The 20,031-nt window shown below is 43.3% G+C and overlaps 1 protein-coding gene across 4 annotated transcripts in view; it reads left to right on the top strand.

The window, feature by feature from the left end:
* Positions 1-20,031, top strand: part of FAM219A (family with sequence similarity 219 member A) — a 126,529-nt gene that overhangs the window by 58,723 nt on the left and 47,775 nt on the right. For 2 of the 4 annotated variants that reach the window (XM_065406792.1, XM_065406793.1), the window contains exon 2: positions 19,399-19,498. In XM_065406792.1, coding sequence (XP_065262864.1) covers positions 19,399-19,498 — 100 coding nt within the window. The remainder of the gene's footprint in view (positions 1-19,398; positions 19,499-20,031) is intronic. The other 2 variants (XM_065406794.1, XM_065406795.1) reach the window with 1 other exon arrangement.

Below are 20,031 nucleotides of genomic sequence, written 5' to 3' on the forward strand. Positions count from 1 at the left end.
TATAAAGAGTTAGCAAGATATTTACCTAGTATCCTAGTGCATCCAGTCTACCCAGGGATAGTGAATTGTAATAATTTCCCATTTCTGTCCTATTCAAAGAAAAGCTGCCTTCCTCTCTAACACAGTGACAAAGGTGATCAGATTTTTTGGGGGGTCTAGGAGATGCTGTGGTCTTTCTTGGCCTCCCTTGTTTCCACATTCATATAGTATTTCCTCGGCTTGTTGATATTCTACTGCATTTCCATAGAGACAGTCTGGGGACAGATTATCAGATTTAGGCTGATAAAGTAGATGCACTTTCAGAATTGATGAGGAAGCTGTTTTGCTTCATATCATTGAAGCACTTGATGCATAGTTGAATAGGTAAATTCAGCTGTTCTTGACTTGAGGTGAATTAGCTATGACACCTCCGACTTCAGTGAAGTCCAACTTCATTGGGGGAGCAAAAAGGGAAAGAAATAACTCTATGCACAAATTTTCCTTCAAAAAGACTTTTGTTCTCTAGTGCAGTATCTAATTGCCTGAGATGGGCTGATGTTCAGAGATTCACAAATTCCAAGGCCAGAAGGGACCATTGTGATAATCTAGTCTGACCTTCTGTATAAGACAGGCCAGAGAACTCCCCCAAATAATTCCTAGAGCTGATATTCTTTTAGACAAACATCCAATCTTGATTTTAAAATTGTCAATGCGGGAGAATCTTACCATGACCTTGGTAAGTTGTTCCATTTCTCTCACCATTAAAAATTTAATTTTCCAATCGGAATTTGTCTAGCTTCAACTTCCAGCCATCGGATCATATTATAACTTTCTCTGCTAGACTGAAGAGGCCAGTACTAAATATTTGTTCCCCAGGCAGGGACTTATAGGCCATAATTGTCATCCCCAACCTTATCTTTGTTAAGCGAAATAGAATAAGCTCCTTGCGTCTCTCATTATAAGCCATGTTTTCCTAATCCTTTAAGCATTCCTGTGGCTCTTCTCCAGTTTATCAACATCATTCTTCAATTGTTGACATCAGAACTGGGCATAGTATTCCAGTTGCAGTCACATCAGTGCCAAATAGAGGTAAAATATCATCTCTACTTCTACTTAGGATTCCCCTGTTAATGCAGCCAAGGACTGCATTAGCCCTTTGGGCCACAACGTTGCACGGGAGCTCATGTTCAGCTAATAATCCACCATCACCCCCAAATCTTTTTCAGAATCACTGCTTCCCAGGATGGTGGCCCCCTTCCTGTAAGTGTGGGTTATATTCTTTGTTCCTAGATTTAGGAACAACGAGTATAGATTTGTTCCTACATTTTCATTTAGTCATATTAAGATTCACGTTGTTTGTTTGCTCAGGTCCAATTTACCAAGTGATCCAGATCACTCTGAATCAGTGACCTGTCCTCTTCATTATTTACCACTCCCCCAATTTGTTTGTCATCTGCAAACTTTATTAGTGATGATTTTAGGTTTTCTTCCAGATCATTAATAAAAATGTTAGATAGCGTAGAGCTAAGAACCGGTCCCTGCAGGATCTCACTAGAAACACACCCATTCAATGCTGATTCCCCATTTGTAATTACATATTGAGACCTATCAGCTAGCCAGCTTTTAATCAGTGTAATGTGTACCATGTTCATTTTACAGCTTTCTAGGGTTTTTAATCAAAATGTCATGCAGTACTAAGTCAAATGCCTTACAGAAGTCTAAATATATTATGTCAACACTATTGTTTTTATCAACCAAACTTGTAATCTCACCCCAAAAAAAATCAAGTTAGTTTGACAGGATCTATTTTCCATAAACCCATGTTCATTGGCATTAATTATGACTTTCCTTTAATTCTATTAATCATGTCCTGTATCAGCCGCTCCATTATCTTGCCCAGGATCAGTGTGAGAGTGACAGGCCTATAATTACCCAGGCCATCCTGGTTACTCTTTTTAGATGTTGGCACAACATTAGCATTGTTCCAGACTTCTGGAACTTCACTGGTGTTCCAAGACTTATTGAAAATCAACACGAATGGTCCAGTGAGCTCCTCAGCCAGCTCTTTTAAAACTCTTGGATGCCAGTTACCCACACCTGCTGACTTAAAAATGTCCAACTTTAGTAGCTGCTGTTTAACATCCTTCTGAGATACTAGTGGACTGAAATAATGTTTTTATATGATATGATTATATCATCTGTTGTTCCCCTAAATACAGAACAGAAATATTTATTGAATAATGCCTTTTCTACATTATTATTGATAATTCTACTGTTTTCATCTAGTAATAGACCAATACCATTGTTAGGATTCTTTTTGTTCCTAACATACTTTAAATACTTCTTATTGTCCTTAACTCTGCTATCTGTAGATTTCGCCTTGTGTCCCTTTTGCTTCCTTTATCAATTTTCTACAGTTCCTCGCTTCTGATTTATATTACTATCAATTGTTATATATTATTTTTATAGCTGCCTTCACTTCCCCTTTAAACCAGGTTGTTTTTTTTAAACAATATATCCTTCTTCCTCAATTGTGGGATTGTAGCTTTTGGGGCATCTAGAAAATGTTCTTAAACATGTCCCAATTAGAATTTAATCAGAAAAATGTGAATTATTTCTCCTAGCTGATTTGGCTCATCATTGTTTTCAGCTTTGTGAAATTGGCTCTCTTAAAGCACCAAGTATATATATCACTGGTCTGGACTTTGTTCTGCTTGCACATTATAAATGTTATCAAGTCATGATCACTTGGTACCTAAATTACCATTAATTTTTAATTCTGTGATCCATTCGTCTTTATCTGTCAAGATGAGATCTAATACAAAATTCCCCCCTGCTGGATGCAACACTTCTTGAATTAGAAAATTGTCACCTATATATTTAGAAATTCCAAGGATGTTTTAAAAATTGATAGCATGAGACCTCCAGCACATGTCATTCAAATTGAAGTCCCCCATTATCCGGCAGTATTTTTCCCTACACATTATAATTTGGTACGTAAGGAACCTGTCATCCTGTTCCCTAGTGTGATTTAGTGGTCTGTAGCAGATACCAACTAATATGCAGTCTTGTGCTTTATCTGGTAAGACATTGACCCATAAGCATTCAGGATCATTTCCTTCCAAGTTATCAGTGACTCAGAAACAGATCATGCCATTTTAGACAGAGTGCCACTCCCCCGCCCATTTTGCCTACTCAATCCTTCCTAAATAGGTGATAACCATTGATTTTTAACATTCCAGTCATTGGAATCATCCCACCAGGTTTCAGTAATACCAACTAGATCAAATTAATTCTCATGAATGAGCTATTCCAGTTCCTCTTCTTTGTGACCCAGGCGCCTAGCATTGGTGTATAGGCAATTAAAGAATGACTTCTCCATTTTCTTTGGTTCCTTGATTAATTTTGTTCTCAACATATCTCAATTTTGTGCTGAGCGTTCATCTTTTTCTTCTTTTTGCACTGCTTTTTTGCTTTTTGTTTGACACCCTCCTCACTACTCTCACCATCCTGTGCCTGAGAAGATTGGTCCACATTATACTGAGGTCAAGGCCATCCAAACTAGAAGGTGGACCAATATTCTACAAATCCAGATGCTCCACCACTTATCTAGCCATCCATTTACTTCCAGAATCTTCTGCTTTCTGACTTCCTTTGCTTGGGGGACGGGAAGGATCTCCGAGATGATCACTTGGATATTATTCTTCTACAACATGCTTCTGAGTTCCTTGAAGTCATCTACCATCTCCTAGATATCCCATGCTGCAGTGTCATTAGTGCTGATATGAACCATCACCAGTGGATCCTTTCCCATTGACGTCGAAAGCCTGTGTGATCTTAGAGTGACGTCTTGTGTTTTGGCTCCGGGAAGGTAGCACCATCCTATTGTCCTTCTGCCCATTGCAGAATGTTCTTTTGATTCTTCTGACTATTGAATACCCTACAAGGATCATCTGTCTTCCTTGGGTGGTTGGAGAACTTTTTGGGACAAGCTTGATTTTTTTACAGGTTGGGCTGAGCTGCCGTTCACAGGTATCGTACCAAACATCTCTCCATTCTGTTGGACAGAGGTGACACATGGGGAGACATGCAGGGTAACATGCCCCCTCCACCCCCCGATTTGCTGCTTGGCTTGTACTGAGCATGCTCAGTAACACTGCTGAAGCTGGCTGCCCTCACTCTGCCCCTCCACTATTGACAAGCATGGGTCATCTCTGCCCTTGGACCATCTGGTTCCATGAGAGGTATCTTCCACAGTTTTCACATTGAGGACCTAGTATCAAGTGGAAACTTCTAGCTGGGTGGAATTTCTCCCAGTCCTCTTCTCTCTGAGGATGGACAGGCTGTGGCCACCAACTATCTCCAGCCAGGGAAAATGCCACCATGAGCTCTTGCCTCTGGTGTTTATGAACTGCCAGGCTTTGTCTCTGACTTCCGCTCTCCCCGAGTCCTTAATGACAGACTCCTTTCTTCCTTGAATCTGAGACACTGATATGTGATCTAGTAGATGGTGCTACTGTCCTGTTTACATGGTGTTCATTTTTTAAATGCCCACCTCTTGATCACTTTCCCTCTAAGATGGTCACAAGACCATGTAATGTAAAATAGAGAAGCCATAGGGCATGCTAATGCTGATGTGGCAGCACATTTACAGTAAAAACTCTATTTGGAACATTTATACCAAGCAACTTTTACTGCAGATTTTAGGGCATATTCTGTCTTCTAGGTTTGCTAGCACATGTTGTGACAGATAATGGTGCTAAAATATCTCTCAATACCCTGGGGGGATGCTGAGGAGTGTGTTCATTATTCAGAGTAAAAAGAATTTAAATAGAATATAGTAAAATGTTGCCCAAATCGAGGAGGGGAGGGACACGGTCCACTGCTGTCCTGCTTGTGGTTGGCTGAGATGGGTAGGGAAAAACTAGATGCTGCCTAATCCATGAATAAAAAGAGGACCTCCTCCAAGATTCTTAATTTTGCCCTTTTTTGGAGGGTGGGTGGGAGGAAGTGCAGGAGGGAGCCTCCAACTCTATTAGACTTTTTTTAACAAGCAATTCATAAGTTGGGTTATAAAATAAGTTGTTTCCCTTTAAGCCAGTTGATATGTTTCCCTGCCAACTTCCCTGATTAGTCACATAATGAGGACATTTCTAATGCATGTATACCAGGGGAAAAGCAAGCCAAACAGTGGAGTATCAGAGGAGTATCTGTGTCACACTGCATGCTAATGAGCCACAGACACACAGATATGGTGGAGCAATAGGAAGTGCCAGGGATACACACAAGAACATGGTATCCTAAAGGCTCATTTAAATGAATTGTGCCATCACAATTTCTTGCAAATGTCTCGTAAGTGTTCTTGAACCGTAATGCTACGTGAACTCTCACTGTAGCTTTTACCTCCCCTTCGCTCTGGCGAGTTTGCCTTGCTGCTCTGCTATTTACAGGGTTATTTCTGTCACAGGCTTGGCTAAACAGAAACTCTGTTCTTATAAATATGGAAATCTGATGATTGAACATTCCATCTCTTGGGACTAGATGCAAAGATTTTTGCAAAAGAGGAAAAAGGTATCTGGGAATTCTACCTGATGGCTTTGTCATATGTGCTGGGGGCAAGAAACTATTAACATGACGATCCAGTGGACATAGTGTACTTGGACTTTCAGAAGGCTTTGACAAGGTTGCTCACCAAAGGCTCTTAAGCAAAGTAAGAAGTCATGGGATGAGAGAAAAGGTCCTCTCCTGGATCCGTAATGGGTTAAAAGATAGGAATAAAGAGTAGGAATAAATGGTCAGTTTTCACAGTGGAGAGAGGTAAATAGTGGGGTCCCCCAAGGATATGTACTGGGACCAGTGCTGTTCCACATATTCATAAATGACCTGGAAGAAGGGGTAAACGGTGAGGTGGCAAAGATTGCAGATGATATAAAATTACTCAAGATAGCGAAGTTCAAAGCTGACTGTGAAGAGTTATAATGGGATCTCACAAAACTGGGTGACTGGGCAACAAAATGGCAGATGAAATTCAACGTTGATAAATATAAAGTTATGCACATTGGAAAAACATAATTTCAACTATACATTCAAAATGATGGAGTCTGAATTAGCTGTTACCATTCAAGAAAGAGATCTTGGAGTCATCGTGGATAGTTCTCTGAAAACATCTGCTCAATGTGCAGCAGTAGTCAAAAAAGCTAATGTTAGGAAACATTAGGAAAGAGAAAAATAAAACAGAAAATATCATAATGCCACTATATAAATCCATGGTATACCCCCACCTTGAATACTGTCTGCAGTTCTGGTCTCCCCATCTCAAAACAGATATATTACAATTGGAAAAAAACAGAAAAGGGCAACAAAAATGATTAGGGAGTATGGAACAGCTTCCATACAAGGAGAGATTTAAAAGATTGGGATTGTTCATCTAATAAAAGAGACAGCTAAGAGGGGGATATGACAGAGGTCTATAAAATCATGAATAGTGTGGAGAAAGTGAATAAGGAAGTGTTATTTACAGAAGCCAAAAACCAGGGGTCACCCAATGAAATTAATAGGCGGCAGGTTTAAAACAAACAAAAAGTACTTCCTTACACAACGCACAGTCAACCTGTGGAACTCGTTGCCAAGGGATGTTGTGAAGGCCAAAACTATAACTAGATTTAAAAAAGAACTGGATAAGTTCATGGAGGATAGGTCCATCAATGACTTTTAGGCAATATGGTCAGGGTCGCAACCCAGAAGCTGGGACTGGACAAAAGGATGGATCACTTAATAATTGCCCTGTTCTGTTCATTCCCTTGAAGCATCTGGCATTGGCCACTGTTGGAAGACAAAATTCTGGGCTAGATGGACCATTGGTCTGACCCTGTATGGCCATGATTATGTTCTTAAAGTCTTCATGCACTTGCTGATGTCTTCCTCTGCAGAATGGTAAGCTGTCCTTCAGTGGCACTGAGGCCCTGCTCAGGGCTACCATGCCATAGACCTGAATTAGATTACAAGATTCTGGCTCCTAAACCTTGGTCTGGGAGTACTGCAGGGTGATGCACTCACCTACCAGTAAGAGAACAAAGGCTTACTGTCTCCATTGTGTCACCATCAAAAGGTCATCAGTGGTATCCAAAGGATGCTTCCACCTGCATTCATGAGTAAATACCCACAACCTATCTGTGCAGATCTGGAAACATGTGTGAGGAGGTTAATATAGGTGTTTGAGTCATGCATGGGCTTTTCTAAACTCTTGCTACTTTATCCTTGGATTTATATTCCCAAAACATTTGCATTGTCCCCAGAGTGTGAGGGGGCAACAGGTGTTACAATAGACATCATCTGTGTGATGTTGGAGAGGCCTCATATTGTAGGGAAGGGAGCTCGAGGGAGACGTTTAGTATTTTACTTTGCCTTGAAGAGTCTGAACTTAGTTTTCTGTTTGTTAAACAATCTTTATTGCAGCTGGGATTTCATTGTTACTGAAGAATCTCTAAACCTGGGTGGTGGTATTCCACATTCCTAACCAACTCCTGCCAGACCAGCTTGTAGCCTCCTTCCCAGCCACCGTTCTTCCAGCCAAAGTGGTCCCAACACGGCTCTTAGCATCCCATCGATACTTCTCCTTAATTGGGTGGAGGAAGTTTTGAGTAATAAAAGCACTTGTGCGCTCTTGCCTTCACCCTCCAGTAGATTGAATGTGCATCTGCAGAATTTCCAGCTTTCACCTCCATAGAAAGCAGGGCACTGTGTCCTTGTGGCTTCCCTGCCAGGTTTTGTTGTTGTTGCTTGGGGGGTGGGGTTGTTTGGATTTTTTGAGCCAATTTCGTTTTAATGGTTAATGGGAAAGTGACATGACTGCCTGCTGTGCAGTGAAGTGAAATATCTCACGATATGTCCCCATGACCTCAATGGTAAGAGTGTGCAGAATCAAACTGGAAACGCTCCAAAGCAACATCTGTCTAAGCAGCAACATTAACTGGTTCCAACTGGAATCCCGCCCAGTGTTTCTTAGCCAGAAGGATGGTGGGTCTAGTAGATGCCGAGCAGGTACACAATGGAGGAGAAGGATCAGGACTCGGCCAAGAACCCAGAAGTTAAACAAAATAAGTGTTATGCTTTTCACAGATATAACCGTTAACTTCAGACCTCAAAGAGCTTGCAGAGCAAGAGACTCCTGCTCGCTGGGAATAAAGGAAGGTGGAGGATTTACGTCGGGCAGAAGAAATGCAGAATAGAGGATAATTGCTAGAGTAGGAGTGAGCAGGAGGAACAATTAAAATAGCTTTTTAAAAAAAGTGTGTGTAGGTGGATTAACAATGCCAGCGGAGCAGACTAGGTGCAAGAAGCAAGACCTAATTGATCTAATGTGAGTTTGAATGTGAGTTCAAATTACAAAAAATCAGCTGACCTTCCTTTTTAGATGGTCACGATTGCTAGCTGTAAATTAACGGATGGCTCCGGAGCTGACCGGTAATATTTGTGACATTGAGCCACTGATGGGGGTATCAGCCCATTGCAAGCGATGAATGCGAAGCTATTCATGTCTCTTCCTGTCATTTTTCTTATTACTCAAGGGGGGGAAGGTAAGGTTTTGTCGTACTGGATCAGATCAGGGGTCCATCCAAAGCAGTTATCCTACCTCTAGGGGATTGGCGAGAGCTTGTTTTAATGCAAGATAAGTCTTTTGCCATTATTTGCATTGTGTTGTGGTGTGTTAATCCGAATACACCATTCCTACAAGGTATAAAACCTGGAAGAAATATTCTGTATAGTCCTCAGTTCCTTCAGTGTTCCTTTCAGCCAGTATGACTAAATCCTGATCCCTCATACAAAGCCATAGCCGCCTGGTTTTGTGCTGGGGGTTCTGTGGGGGGGGGGGGGGGCAGGAGGGGAACAACATCAACAGAGCCACCCCATAGTGGTTACTGCAGCCTTAGCTGCCCCTCCACCTCCACATCATTGGGCTCAGTGACCAGAGGATTGTGCAGTGATGAAACCACTAGCCCTGCCTTTCCCCAGCCTATCTTTATAGTGCTAGGGTCCAGACCTCCCTAGGTGGGGTCCCCCAGTTCCTGTCCCCGGCACTGAAGATCCCTTCACCATTTTCACGGATTTGGGAGATCCCCGTGAAGAAAGGGGCAGGATTTGTTTTTGTTTTGTTTTTTTAAAGGATTTGCTACATGGTGACCCACCCCCTCTTTAAGGCCTCTAGGAGCCAAAATCTGATTCCTCTTTTAAAACTGTAAATATCACCAGAGGCTGTTCTGTTCCTTCTTACAGTTGCTGTCTCTTTAACATCAGTCCTCCCAAGTTTAGTGATTCCAAAGATACGTACCCCACATTAAATCTCACACGTGGCTGCTGCAGATTTACAGGGCACGTGGGATACTTGGTCTGCATAGGACTTACTCCACACAGAGCTGAGTATGGGAGGAAGAGTCAAGTTAGTTTTAATAGGAAATGGTTAGAGTACATGACTGTTCCTGGCTCTGGCACTAATTTGTTGCGACCAGCGCCGTCCTTACCCATACGAAAAGTATGCAGCTGCGTAGGGCACCAGGAAATTTGGGGCACTAAATTTCCTGGTGCCCTGCGCAGCTGCGTGCTGCTCCAGTCCCTGCCCTGCCTCTTCCCCATGGCCCCCGCCTCTGCTCTGCCCCAGCCCCACCCCTACTCCATCCCTTCCCCAAAGCCACCACCCCACCTCTTCCCACCCCCGTTCCGCCTCTTCCCGCCCCGCCCCACCCCACCCCCGCCCCCACTCCCAGAGGACTGAAGCAGGGCCAGGCCTGCACTCCCTGGCAGCGGGAAGTGCAGCGGCCTGGCCCCAGCCGCGCCACCGGTGAGTGCTAGGGGATGGTTCCCCCCGTCCCCCAAGCCAGCCCCCCCATGGAGGCCTGGGGCCCCACACCCCCCCTGCGGGGGGGGCTGCGTAGGGCCCCAGAATAGCTAGGGACTGCCCTGGTTGCGACCTTTGGCCTGGCACTTAGCTTGCCTCGGCGTCCGTGTTTAACCATTTGTAGAATATCCTCACTCATGGGGGTGTCGAGATTTAAAGAACGGTTGTAAAATTGTTGGCAATTCTGGAATGGATAGGTGCTGTGATGTGTCAGATACTGGAGATGTTATTGTTATTACAACTGTTAGGAATTCCAAGTCAGGATTTACCACCGGAAAGACGCGTGTGCTTCATGTCAGACGAAGGGACTTGGCTGCAGAATTAAAGAGGTGAAAAAGAAATGTGTGGTGCTCCGACTGCTACCTGTTGAAATAACAAAAAGCTTCGTTGCTGAGGTTCCCCACAACCCGGTTTCAGTGGTTGGTTTTAAATAGTTATTGCACAACAGCCGCTGTCCCTTTCAGGCCTGCCAAAGCCCTACAGGGAGCATGGTGTGGCCTTCCTCTCATTTGCAGTGTTAACGACCACATTTAAGCCATGCAAAGTGTGCGCAGATACAGCCTTTATAGATGTCTATACTAATATTAATAATGGTTGAACTTGTGTGCAGGAAAATAGCCCCCAGGGTGAATGTTGTTAAATATACTCTATCAAAGTGGGGAAGAGAGGGGTAAGCGGCTGCTAGCATTGCTTGTTTCTCTGAAGGGAATCTGGTAGGAATGTTGTAATTGCTTCTATTTTTCTTGCTGCTTCTTTGTCCTTCACTCATTTTCCCAAGCTACTGGTATGCATGATTCAAACTCTTTATCTTAGACGTTTAAGTTACGGTAAATTGTACATTGTACATTGTATTTTTAAAAAAAGTAATTCTCCCATGTGCTACTAACATCCTTGGACTAGGAAAATGGAAACGTTTGAAGCTGTCATTCACTTTTCACCATTCTTTTTTTTTAATATATATATATTTTTTAACTTATGCATTTTGCTTGGCTTGAACAGTGGAAATAAACTAATCTGTATTCACTTTCGGGGTCTCATGCACTAGCCCAGAGCGGTGATTGCCACCCAAACATTGCAGCAAGAGAGCATCTATCTGAATACAAATCATCTCAATATGGTCTATAAATGTATAAAACATTTTGTTACTTATCTTGTTTTAAACAAAGCAAAAAAGCTTACCTGCCTGTGATCTAAGCTACGCATATTGCAGGATCTCTTCTTACTCTATTCTTTTCAACACCTTTAATATACTATTCCATTTTTGTTCCGTTTGTTTGGTAAGACATAAGGCCTGGGTCCGGCACTGGCTTTTCATCCTCCAAAGAGCTGTCTTCAAATACTCATTGGCTTATAATTATAAATGGGTTTGGTCTCAACTTAGACTCTGTGGTGGATATTCTAGGCCTAATTTGTTACAGTTAAATGAGATCTGCTCAAGGGATGCCCAGAACTGTGGGAGCCGTGTTAGAACTAAGGTTCATTGGCAGAGCTGTGTGTAGGAGGCTCTGAGAGCTGGTGGAAAGTCAGTAAACAGCTGTTGTTTATTGCTTTTTGAAATTTTGGCTTGTGTCACTACCGGTCAGGTTGTATTTCTGTGCATCAGTGGCTGTGTCACCAAACTGCTGCTTATTTTTCCTAAGGTAAGGAGCGAGGGATAGATGCTGTGATGGCTTTTCAGTGCATGTGTGTTGGTAAAATGTACGGATAGTATATCCCTGGCTCTGCTTCCAGCTCAGGGCATGGCTACGCTTACAAAGGTAGAGCACTTTGAGTTAAACCAGCCTTCGTAGAGCGCAGTAGGGAAAGGCTGGGTGGGGCACCGAACAGTTTAGGGATCTGGCCTGCAGTCAGGGCAGAGCAGCAAAGAAGTTTAGGGGCCCGGACGCTTAAGCAGGGCAGGCACCAAACAGGCAGGCATCCTTACTCTAGCAGACGGTCTACAAAGGCAGACCTCTGGGCTTAAAGGTGGGAAGGCTGCCACCTCAGGGGTGAGGTGGTAAGGGGACCCGGGGACCCAGCCAATTCCACCAGGTCCCGGGTCAGGTCCCTAACAAAGGCGGAGTGTTCAGCCACTGGGCCAGCGGAGAATCCCACCACAACACGCTGACTCACATTCAGGCAACAGAACTGGACCAGAGTCTGGTTCCTCTGGGCTACTTCCTACTGCAGTCTGTGTGTAGGGCCCTCTAGTCCAAAGGTCCTCTGTCTCCTCGGCTGCTGGTAATCCCCACAGCTCCTCGTCTGATGGCGGTCCTGGCAGCTCCTCAGGGTACTTGTCTGTCTCCTTCGGCCACAGGGCGCAGCTCTACTCGGGGTCTAGTCCGGGATCCTGTTGAGATTCCAGCTCCCTGGAAGAGATGTCTGCTCTCTCCAGTGCTCCAGCCCCAACTGAGCTCCAGGCACTCCTTTTATACTTCCTGTCCCACCCCAGGACTTCCATTGGGGGAGAGAGGGCAGATTTAGCTCTGCCCACCAGGGGGAGTGTAGTGGTCCCTCACTTTCCAGCTCGGAGAGAGGTCACTCTGCCTCACCACAGGAGGTTAATGCAGGATTTGAAAAATTTGACTCTCCCAGGGTAAGCTGAAATTTTGCTTGGGTGAGTCGAGCTAGGAGCCATTGGCTCTTTCTGGAGTGGGGCAAAGAGGGAACAGTGGCTGGAGGCATTACAGAGCATCCCAGGGTTGTTGCTATTTTCACAGGCTGGGAGAGGGAATGAGGAATGGAGCTGGGTACTCGGGGGGGATAGCAGGGGCAGCAGCAGGAGAGAAGCCCAGCATTAATAGATGTATTGGGGAGTTGAAGGAGCATTAATTGGTGACAGAGTTTGGTTTTTAGGAGGAAGTCAAGATGTACCAATGTAAACTTAAATAAGCCCAGGGAGGAGGAAGAGGCATTGCAACATGACTGCCTTCACCTGAGCTTGTAGGCTTAGCCTTAAGGCAGGTGTTGAATTTTTTCCCCCAAGCTCTGTGGTAACCCTAATATCCGGCCAGCATCACCCACTTGATATTTATACAAAAGAATCTGAAATCTGCCAGGTGGAGAAGCTCTGAAAGCTGAAGTCCTTTCTTTACCCACAGCATGGGCCTTTGCTGTTCACGCTTTCTTGACACCACCCTGCCAATACCTCCCGTGCTCTGAGGGATCGTAGTGAGGAGTGAAGAGGGAGTCGCATTTCTGTGGCACACCTGACTCTGCCTACAAGAGTGCCAGTTGGCTTATCATTTGAATGCCTGTTCACTTCAAACCAGACAGACTGCCTGGTGTCACAGGCAACTTAGCAGGGTACAGTAACTGCTGAGTGGTGACAGGTTACAATAAATGCTGACCTGGTCTAGATTTCATTTGGTTAGAGGTGGAAGGCTTGTCTCATTACCGGTCTCCCTAAACCATTCTGTTCCATGTCCCATTCTGTTTAATAAATACAGATGGTCCCTTTACCTACACATCCATCTAGCAGCCTTTATAAAAAACACGATGCTGGAGCTGTATAAAATCCAAACCTCTTCTGTTCATAAGAGCATGACTGCTCCCCTCCTGCCTGGCCAGGAAGTATTTGCTTGTGATTCCTGAGAGCAGGGATAGTCAATAGGCAGACCGTGGGCCAAATCTGAACTGTCAGATGCTTTTGAATGGACCGTAACATATTTTTGTTTACTTCTTATTATCAGTATTGTTATTGTTTTTGTGTTGTTTTCTATGGAGTTTGGACCTTGACAATACCTTGATCAAGAAATCTGGACCTTGACAAAAAATAATCGATTACCCCGGCCTCAGAGTATATGTCGGTTTGAACACTTGCTAGTGGAGATTAGTGAATTGCCTACGGGTTGAGAAGCTTTTTAAAGCTAGAACTTGGCTTCACAGATTTATAGCATGAGTTCTTGAACCTTTTTCCTGTCACTTAAACCCATGATTGTTTCTAAGGATAAGTTGATTTTGTTTTGTTTTTGTTTTTATTGCCCCACGTGTACTAGGTGCTTCACAGAAAACAGACACAGTTCTTATCTTTGTCCCAAAGTACTTAAAATCTAAACGGCAGACTTGACAAGCAAGCAAAGAGGTAACCTGCCTCAGGAAGGGAAGTTATTCATTTTAGCCAGATGTACATCTTGGTGAGGCCGGAGTTTTTACAGTGCGAACACTCCATTTTTTAATCTATTTGATACGGGGGTTGCAGTAACAGTGACAGGCGCATTGTGTGACGCACTATACGTATGTGCAAAAAGAACAGGAGTAGTTGTGGCACCTTAGAGACTAACAAATTTATTAGAGCATAAGCTTTCGTGGGCTACAACCCACTTCTTCGGATGCATCCGAAGAAGTGGGTTGTAGCCCACGAAAGCTTATGCTCTAATAAATTTGTTAGTCTCTAAGGTGCCACAAGTACTCCTGTTCTTTTTGCGGATACAGACTAACACGGCTGCTACTCTGAAACCTGTCACTATACGTATGTGTGCGCACACCCCAAAGAGTCTCTCTTCCCCAAAGAGCTTTCAATATAATGCTGCAGAAATTGATTTTTAGGAGGGATTTGAATGTTGCATGGGTGGGTGCTTAGCAAATGAGTTTGGGAAGGGCATTCTAAGCATATGGAGCAGAGTAGCAGAAGGCACAGATGTTCATAGGGGGGTTATTTTCTAGCTCAAAAGAACCTTGCACAACACAATCAGTATGGCAGAAACTCCCTTGTCCGTTGAAAGCTGAGCTGGCATAAATGGGCACTCTGTATAGGGGGTACATACTGTTGTTTTTTTCTTTGCCATTCTGCCCATTTTTTCATTCCTTCTTAACCAGAACCAGAAGCTGATAATGTTTGCTGAATTTTCAGACTCAGTGTTTGAATGGTTTCAAAGCTAAGCAAAATGTGTTCACCTGTCCCTCCTTGTGTGTGTTTGCAGAGTGTATGAGCCCAGGAGAACAGCCTTTGGACGCAAAGAGGCTCTCTGTTCCACTGGTCGCTCATGGAGACAAGTGTGAAATCGCTTACAATATGCTGGCAGAGTGTCTTGTATGCAAGCACATCCAGCTATTTTTAGGTGGAAAAGATCTGCGTGACATTAATAAGCAACTGGGTCACAATGAATCAGCCTCTGATTATCAAACTAGCATCTCTGAATTGCTGAGTAAAGTAATTGGTAAAGCTTTGCATATCATTCCTTTTTTTATCATTTGAGGGTGGGAGAGCTTTCCCCATCTTCTCATCAAAATCAAAAATTCCCAAGTGTTCAAAATATTTACCAAAGGGAGCAGAGCGATGAAATGTTTACATTTTCGACTGCCTTAAATAGGGCTGCTTCTTAGGATTGGAGCGCGTGAGCAGACAGAGCTAAATATAGTGTTACGTGAAATAAAACACAAGTTAGCAGCATTCGAAGTGGACAGCTAAACATGGTGGGAACTCTGTCAGCCTGATGTCCAGGTGCAGGGGCCATTCAAAGCGGTCTGGCGCTCTCCTGAAGGTGTCATGGGGTGGAGGGTAGGAGAGACATTCAGGCCTGCAGGATGTCAAGGGAGGAGGAGAGGGAAAGCAGAATGCACTTTACAAGGTATCCTAATAGCATATTAATGCCCACGGCACAGTTCTGTTGTCCATATACAAGATTGCACAATTTGTGAGGTTCATCGGTTCTTTTCTCCACCTCCCACTGAAGCATTCCATGTTGGCCACAGTACGAGGCAGAATGTCACATTAAATGGACCATTGGTCTGATCTGATATGGCAGAGCTTTCATTCTTAGTAAAGCTGGTTAAATACTGGGAGGGGAGGGAGAACCGTGAGCATTCCTTACAAACCTGAAAAAAGGTTTGTTTCAGCCCGTCTCATTGCCCCTTCTGTATTTGCTCTCAATTTGAGAAGTTCAAGCAATGGTTACTCTCACAAAAGCTTGCAGAAATGAATTTTTTTAACCGTCCAGAAATGGCATATTTTGTAAGGCTAGGACAGTGCTTAGCTTAGCAAGAGGATAAGGTTCCTTATATCCCCATTGCCAGAGAAGTAAACAAACGAACCTCTCAAGAATCTGAGCCCACAATTAGGATACTGCAGTTGTGTGAGTCCACAATTATATTGTGAGAGAACTTCAAATTAAACTCCGTTGCAATTCTTGCCATAGCTTGATTTGTTTCACCCCAGGAATGAAGGACTAGGTGGCTCGAAAATCAAAAGGCTTAACATTTTCTAAAATTCCCTGAGATGACCCCTCTCAAAGATTTGAAGCCCCTACAGTGGCTTCAAGTTTTCCTTCTGATTAGAAGTATTGTGCTCATCCCAATCAGCAAACTGAAATAATATCATGTGACCTACGATCAGTTACACAGCACAGCTGTAATTTCAAAATCAGAGTATAGAATGTTTGCCTCGATCTATAGAATTCTGTAAAAAACCAAACACACGCAACGTCCATTAGAATAGCATGTGGTAGTATTTCAATGTGCTTGCAGGTATTTCAATGAGCAAAGGGCTAATTAATCAAGTCAGTGCTTCTCTGGCTATATGGAGTAACCTGTTCAAAATGCACAGTAGCAGAGCATTCCATTTTATGTAGAGACCATTCCAACAAAAATACCAGGAAGATTCCTTCATGTTTTTAGTACAGTTTGTTACTATGGTGTCTTGTGCTTTGCGGCACAATGTGCATAAAATGATATGCAAATGCTAAAATGCTTCTGCTCTTACAAGCCATGGACACACACACGCATTAGGAAAACTATCTCCTGTTTTGATTCAGTTTTCCATAAGTTTTAAGTTTAGACGGGAGAAGGCCGGACATGTGCTTTGAAGCTCTGGATGGTGACTGTTGTTCAGACGGAGAGCCCCATATTCTAAGCCTGTTCTCTTCTCAATCTACCATTGACCTACTAATCTTAAAACCCTGCAAATGGAAAAGTTTTAAGTCTAAACCTTAGTTTGTTCATGTTGTGAACTGACTTCCTTTTGTGGCCCTCCCAGTTTGACGCTGGATAGCTAATTTCCAGTGTTAGCCTCTGCCGGGGGAGGCCAAGGTGCACACTTCTATGGCAAACTGGTTGTTGGTTGCACATGGGGAACTCCTGCTCCCTCAGCATGTTAATTTCTACACTGAGCAGATAAGGTGCTGCTTTTAATGTAAAAAGTTTTGCTATCACTCTCCAGCAGCTTTGCAAAGCTAAATATTTCATCAGAATCCCTGTCATATATTCCCTTTTGCATAGGTTTTGGTACCACTTGGATACTGACTTGTGAAAAAGTAATCTTTATAACCCATGTGTTCCAGTCAATGACCTGCCACACAACCTGCATTGTAACATGACCAAATTAAGTGAGTAGGTGGATTTTAAAGACCAATTCTATTTTATAAAGTTATCCAGATAATCAGCCTTTCAGTTGTGATTGTAAAACAGGCCCGGACCAGTTAAGGTTAGTAAAGATCTGATGTCTCTCTTCATAAGAGTAGAACTTTCAACCTTCATGTCATTCCTAAAATCCATTTGGATACTTCTATTGGGCCTAACAAAACTGGAGACTATATTATCTTCACTACCTGTCCTAAACTGTTGTTGTGGGCTGTTAAACAGCTGCCACATTCCTTCCCAGATGTGGTGGCATTAGTGGAAGGTAAAATGAGTTGTGTTATACAGCTTTATTTGTAAAGTATTTTGAAATCCTTGGGTGAAAAGTACTGTAAGCATAAAATACTACTAGTAGTAAAAAGCAATGATTGCTGAGAGAACACAAATAAATAGTGTCTGGGTCAAATATTGCCACCTTAAATTTTCTAGAAGGTCCCAGTTCTATTAAGACTGATCCTGAATGGACTGACATACTTTTAGTTCATGAGTACGCTTTATTCAGAAGGCATAACATACTCTGTGCACAGTGAGGGAGACCTTGTGCAGAAGGGTGTGTATTCAGCTCAGGGCTATTGACATTGCATAAAGGAATTGTTCACTAACGGATCCTCTTTTATTGTTGGCAGAGTATACCAGCCCCTTTCTTGGCAACTGACAGTCTTCTTGGTTTCTTGGAAACAGATGTCCCAAAGTGCCAAATTATGTAGGGTTTTTTTGTTTTTTTGGGGAGGAGGGGAGGCTTGATTAAAAAAAACCAAAACTTAGTAATGCACATTTCAAGAAATGGAGAGTCTGAAAAGAACTATCTTATCTGAAATGGCATATTCCAGTATTTAGTATCCCTGGAATAGTTGGATTTAATATTAGGCACATGTTTTCCCATGTATCAGAGGGGTAGCCGTGTTATTCTGGATCTGTAAAAAGCATCAGAGAGTCCTGTGGCACCTTTAAGACTAACAGATGTATTGGAGCATAAGCTTTCGTGGGTGAATACCCACTTCATCAGACACATGTAATGACATTATGTCTGACGAACTGGGTATTCACCCACGAAAGCTTATGCTCCAATACATCTGTTAGTCTTAAAGGTGCCACAGGACTCTCTGTTGATGTTTTTCCATGTCATTCTGTCTGTTGTAAATTAGAATTTACGTACGTCTTCAGCTTAGTTTCTAGCTCCTAGATGGGAAGAAATGGACCTTATTAAAAGCAATTTTTGCTACGAAGATGATTTCAACAGCTTTGAAGTTTGCAGTGAATGGATTTTAGATCTTTTGTTAGTGATGGGATTGTGTGAATTAGCAACCTGTGTGTTAGAGGGGTTAGTGGAAAAACTATACCCTACAATACTGCCTGGGTTTTCTGCAAATGGGCCTGGTGGATGGGACATCAGGATTCTCTAAGAGAATTTCAGTGCTGCTGCAAGGTGCTGCAGACTGCCTTGCTCAATTATCTGCAAAATGGGTACAGCACAGGCAGTAAAGGCTTCTTGACCCCATGTCATGCAGGGACCAGCAGTTCAACCTCCATGTCCAGTCAATCCTTGGCCTTCCTGAGGTGTGCCACCAGAGTGCTAGTCATGAATATGGATCTGTCAGCTAGGAACTTGACTGAAACTACAACGGCATTTCACACAGGTCACCAAACAGCCATCAGATGGTAATGGCTGGGTTAAATAAAATAAATAAATAAAATAAAATAAATAAATTAATGGAGATATCCCATCTCCTAGAACTGGAAGGAACCTTGAAAGGTCATCGAGTCCAGCCCCCTGCCTTCACTAGCAGGACCAAGTACTGATTTTGCCCCAGATCCCTAAGTGGCCCCCTCAAGGATTGAACTCACAACCCTGGGTTTAGCAGGCCAATGCTCAAACCACTGAGCTATCCCTCCCCCTGGGCTGGATTTGAACCGGTGATGGAAAAACTCTGTATTATCTTTCCAGTATCTTGGATGATCTATCATCTAAGCCTATTGAAAACTGATTTTTTCAAATAGTGCCCTAAACTTATTCAATGGCTTCCACAGTTCTGTAGAGCCTCTGGATTTAAATGATTTAAAACACACAGCTGTGCTCTCTGTCCTACCAAACTTGGATGCTGGTGGACTCAACCAGCAGCAAATTAGAGAAATGACTGCATATCTGTGTTTGTTAAGCCATGTCTAATGGTTGGCTGTTTTTGTTTTTTTAACAGGATCCAACAGCTGCATCTATCTCAGACAGAGACTGCGATACAAGGGAGGGAGAGACTGTAGCCATGAACTATAAACCATCCCCACTTCAAGTGAAACTAGGTGAGTCTCTGCGTTAACACAGAATGATGATTTTTTTAAAAAATGAAAGCTTGCCAAAGGAGTGCAGTGTGCTATGGGATTCTGTGGTGTGACACTCATGTCTGTTATTATCCGAAGCACTCCAGTCAGTTAAGACACCTTCTTGAACAGCTGACAAATCTGACCATGCCACAGACAACCAGTTACTCAAGAGGGACCTCCTTTCTATTACTACGCTGGGGCTTCTAAAATGGAAGCTAGGGGAGTCCCTCCCTTTCTGGAAGGTCTTCAGGAGGGGTGGGGGGTAGCTCAGTGGTTTGAGCATTGGCCTGCTAAACCCAGGGTTGTGAGTTCAATCCTTGAGGGGGCCATTTAGGGACCTGGGGCAAACATCTGTCTGGGGATTGGTCCTACTTTGAGCAGGGGGTTGGACAACTTGATGACCTTCTGAGGTCCCTTCCAACCCTGATATTCTATGATTCTATTCTATGAAAGGATGGTGTCAACTTTGCTTTCTGAAGAGGTGCATCAAGATGAGATAAATATTCAGTGCC

This window comes from Emys orbicularis, chromosome 6, assembly GCF_028017835.1.
Source record: "Emys orbicularis isolate rEmyOrb1 chromosome 6, rEmyOrb1.hap1, whole genome shotgun sequence".
Classification (NCBI taxonomy): Eukaryota; Metazoa; Chordata; order Testudines; family Emydidae; genus Emys; species Emys orbicularis.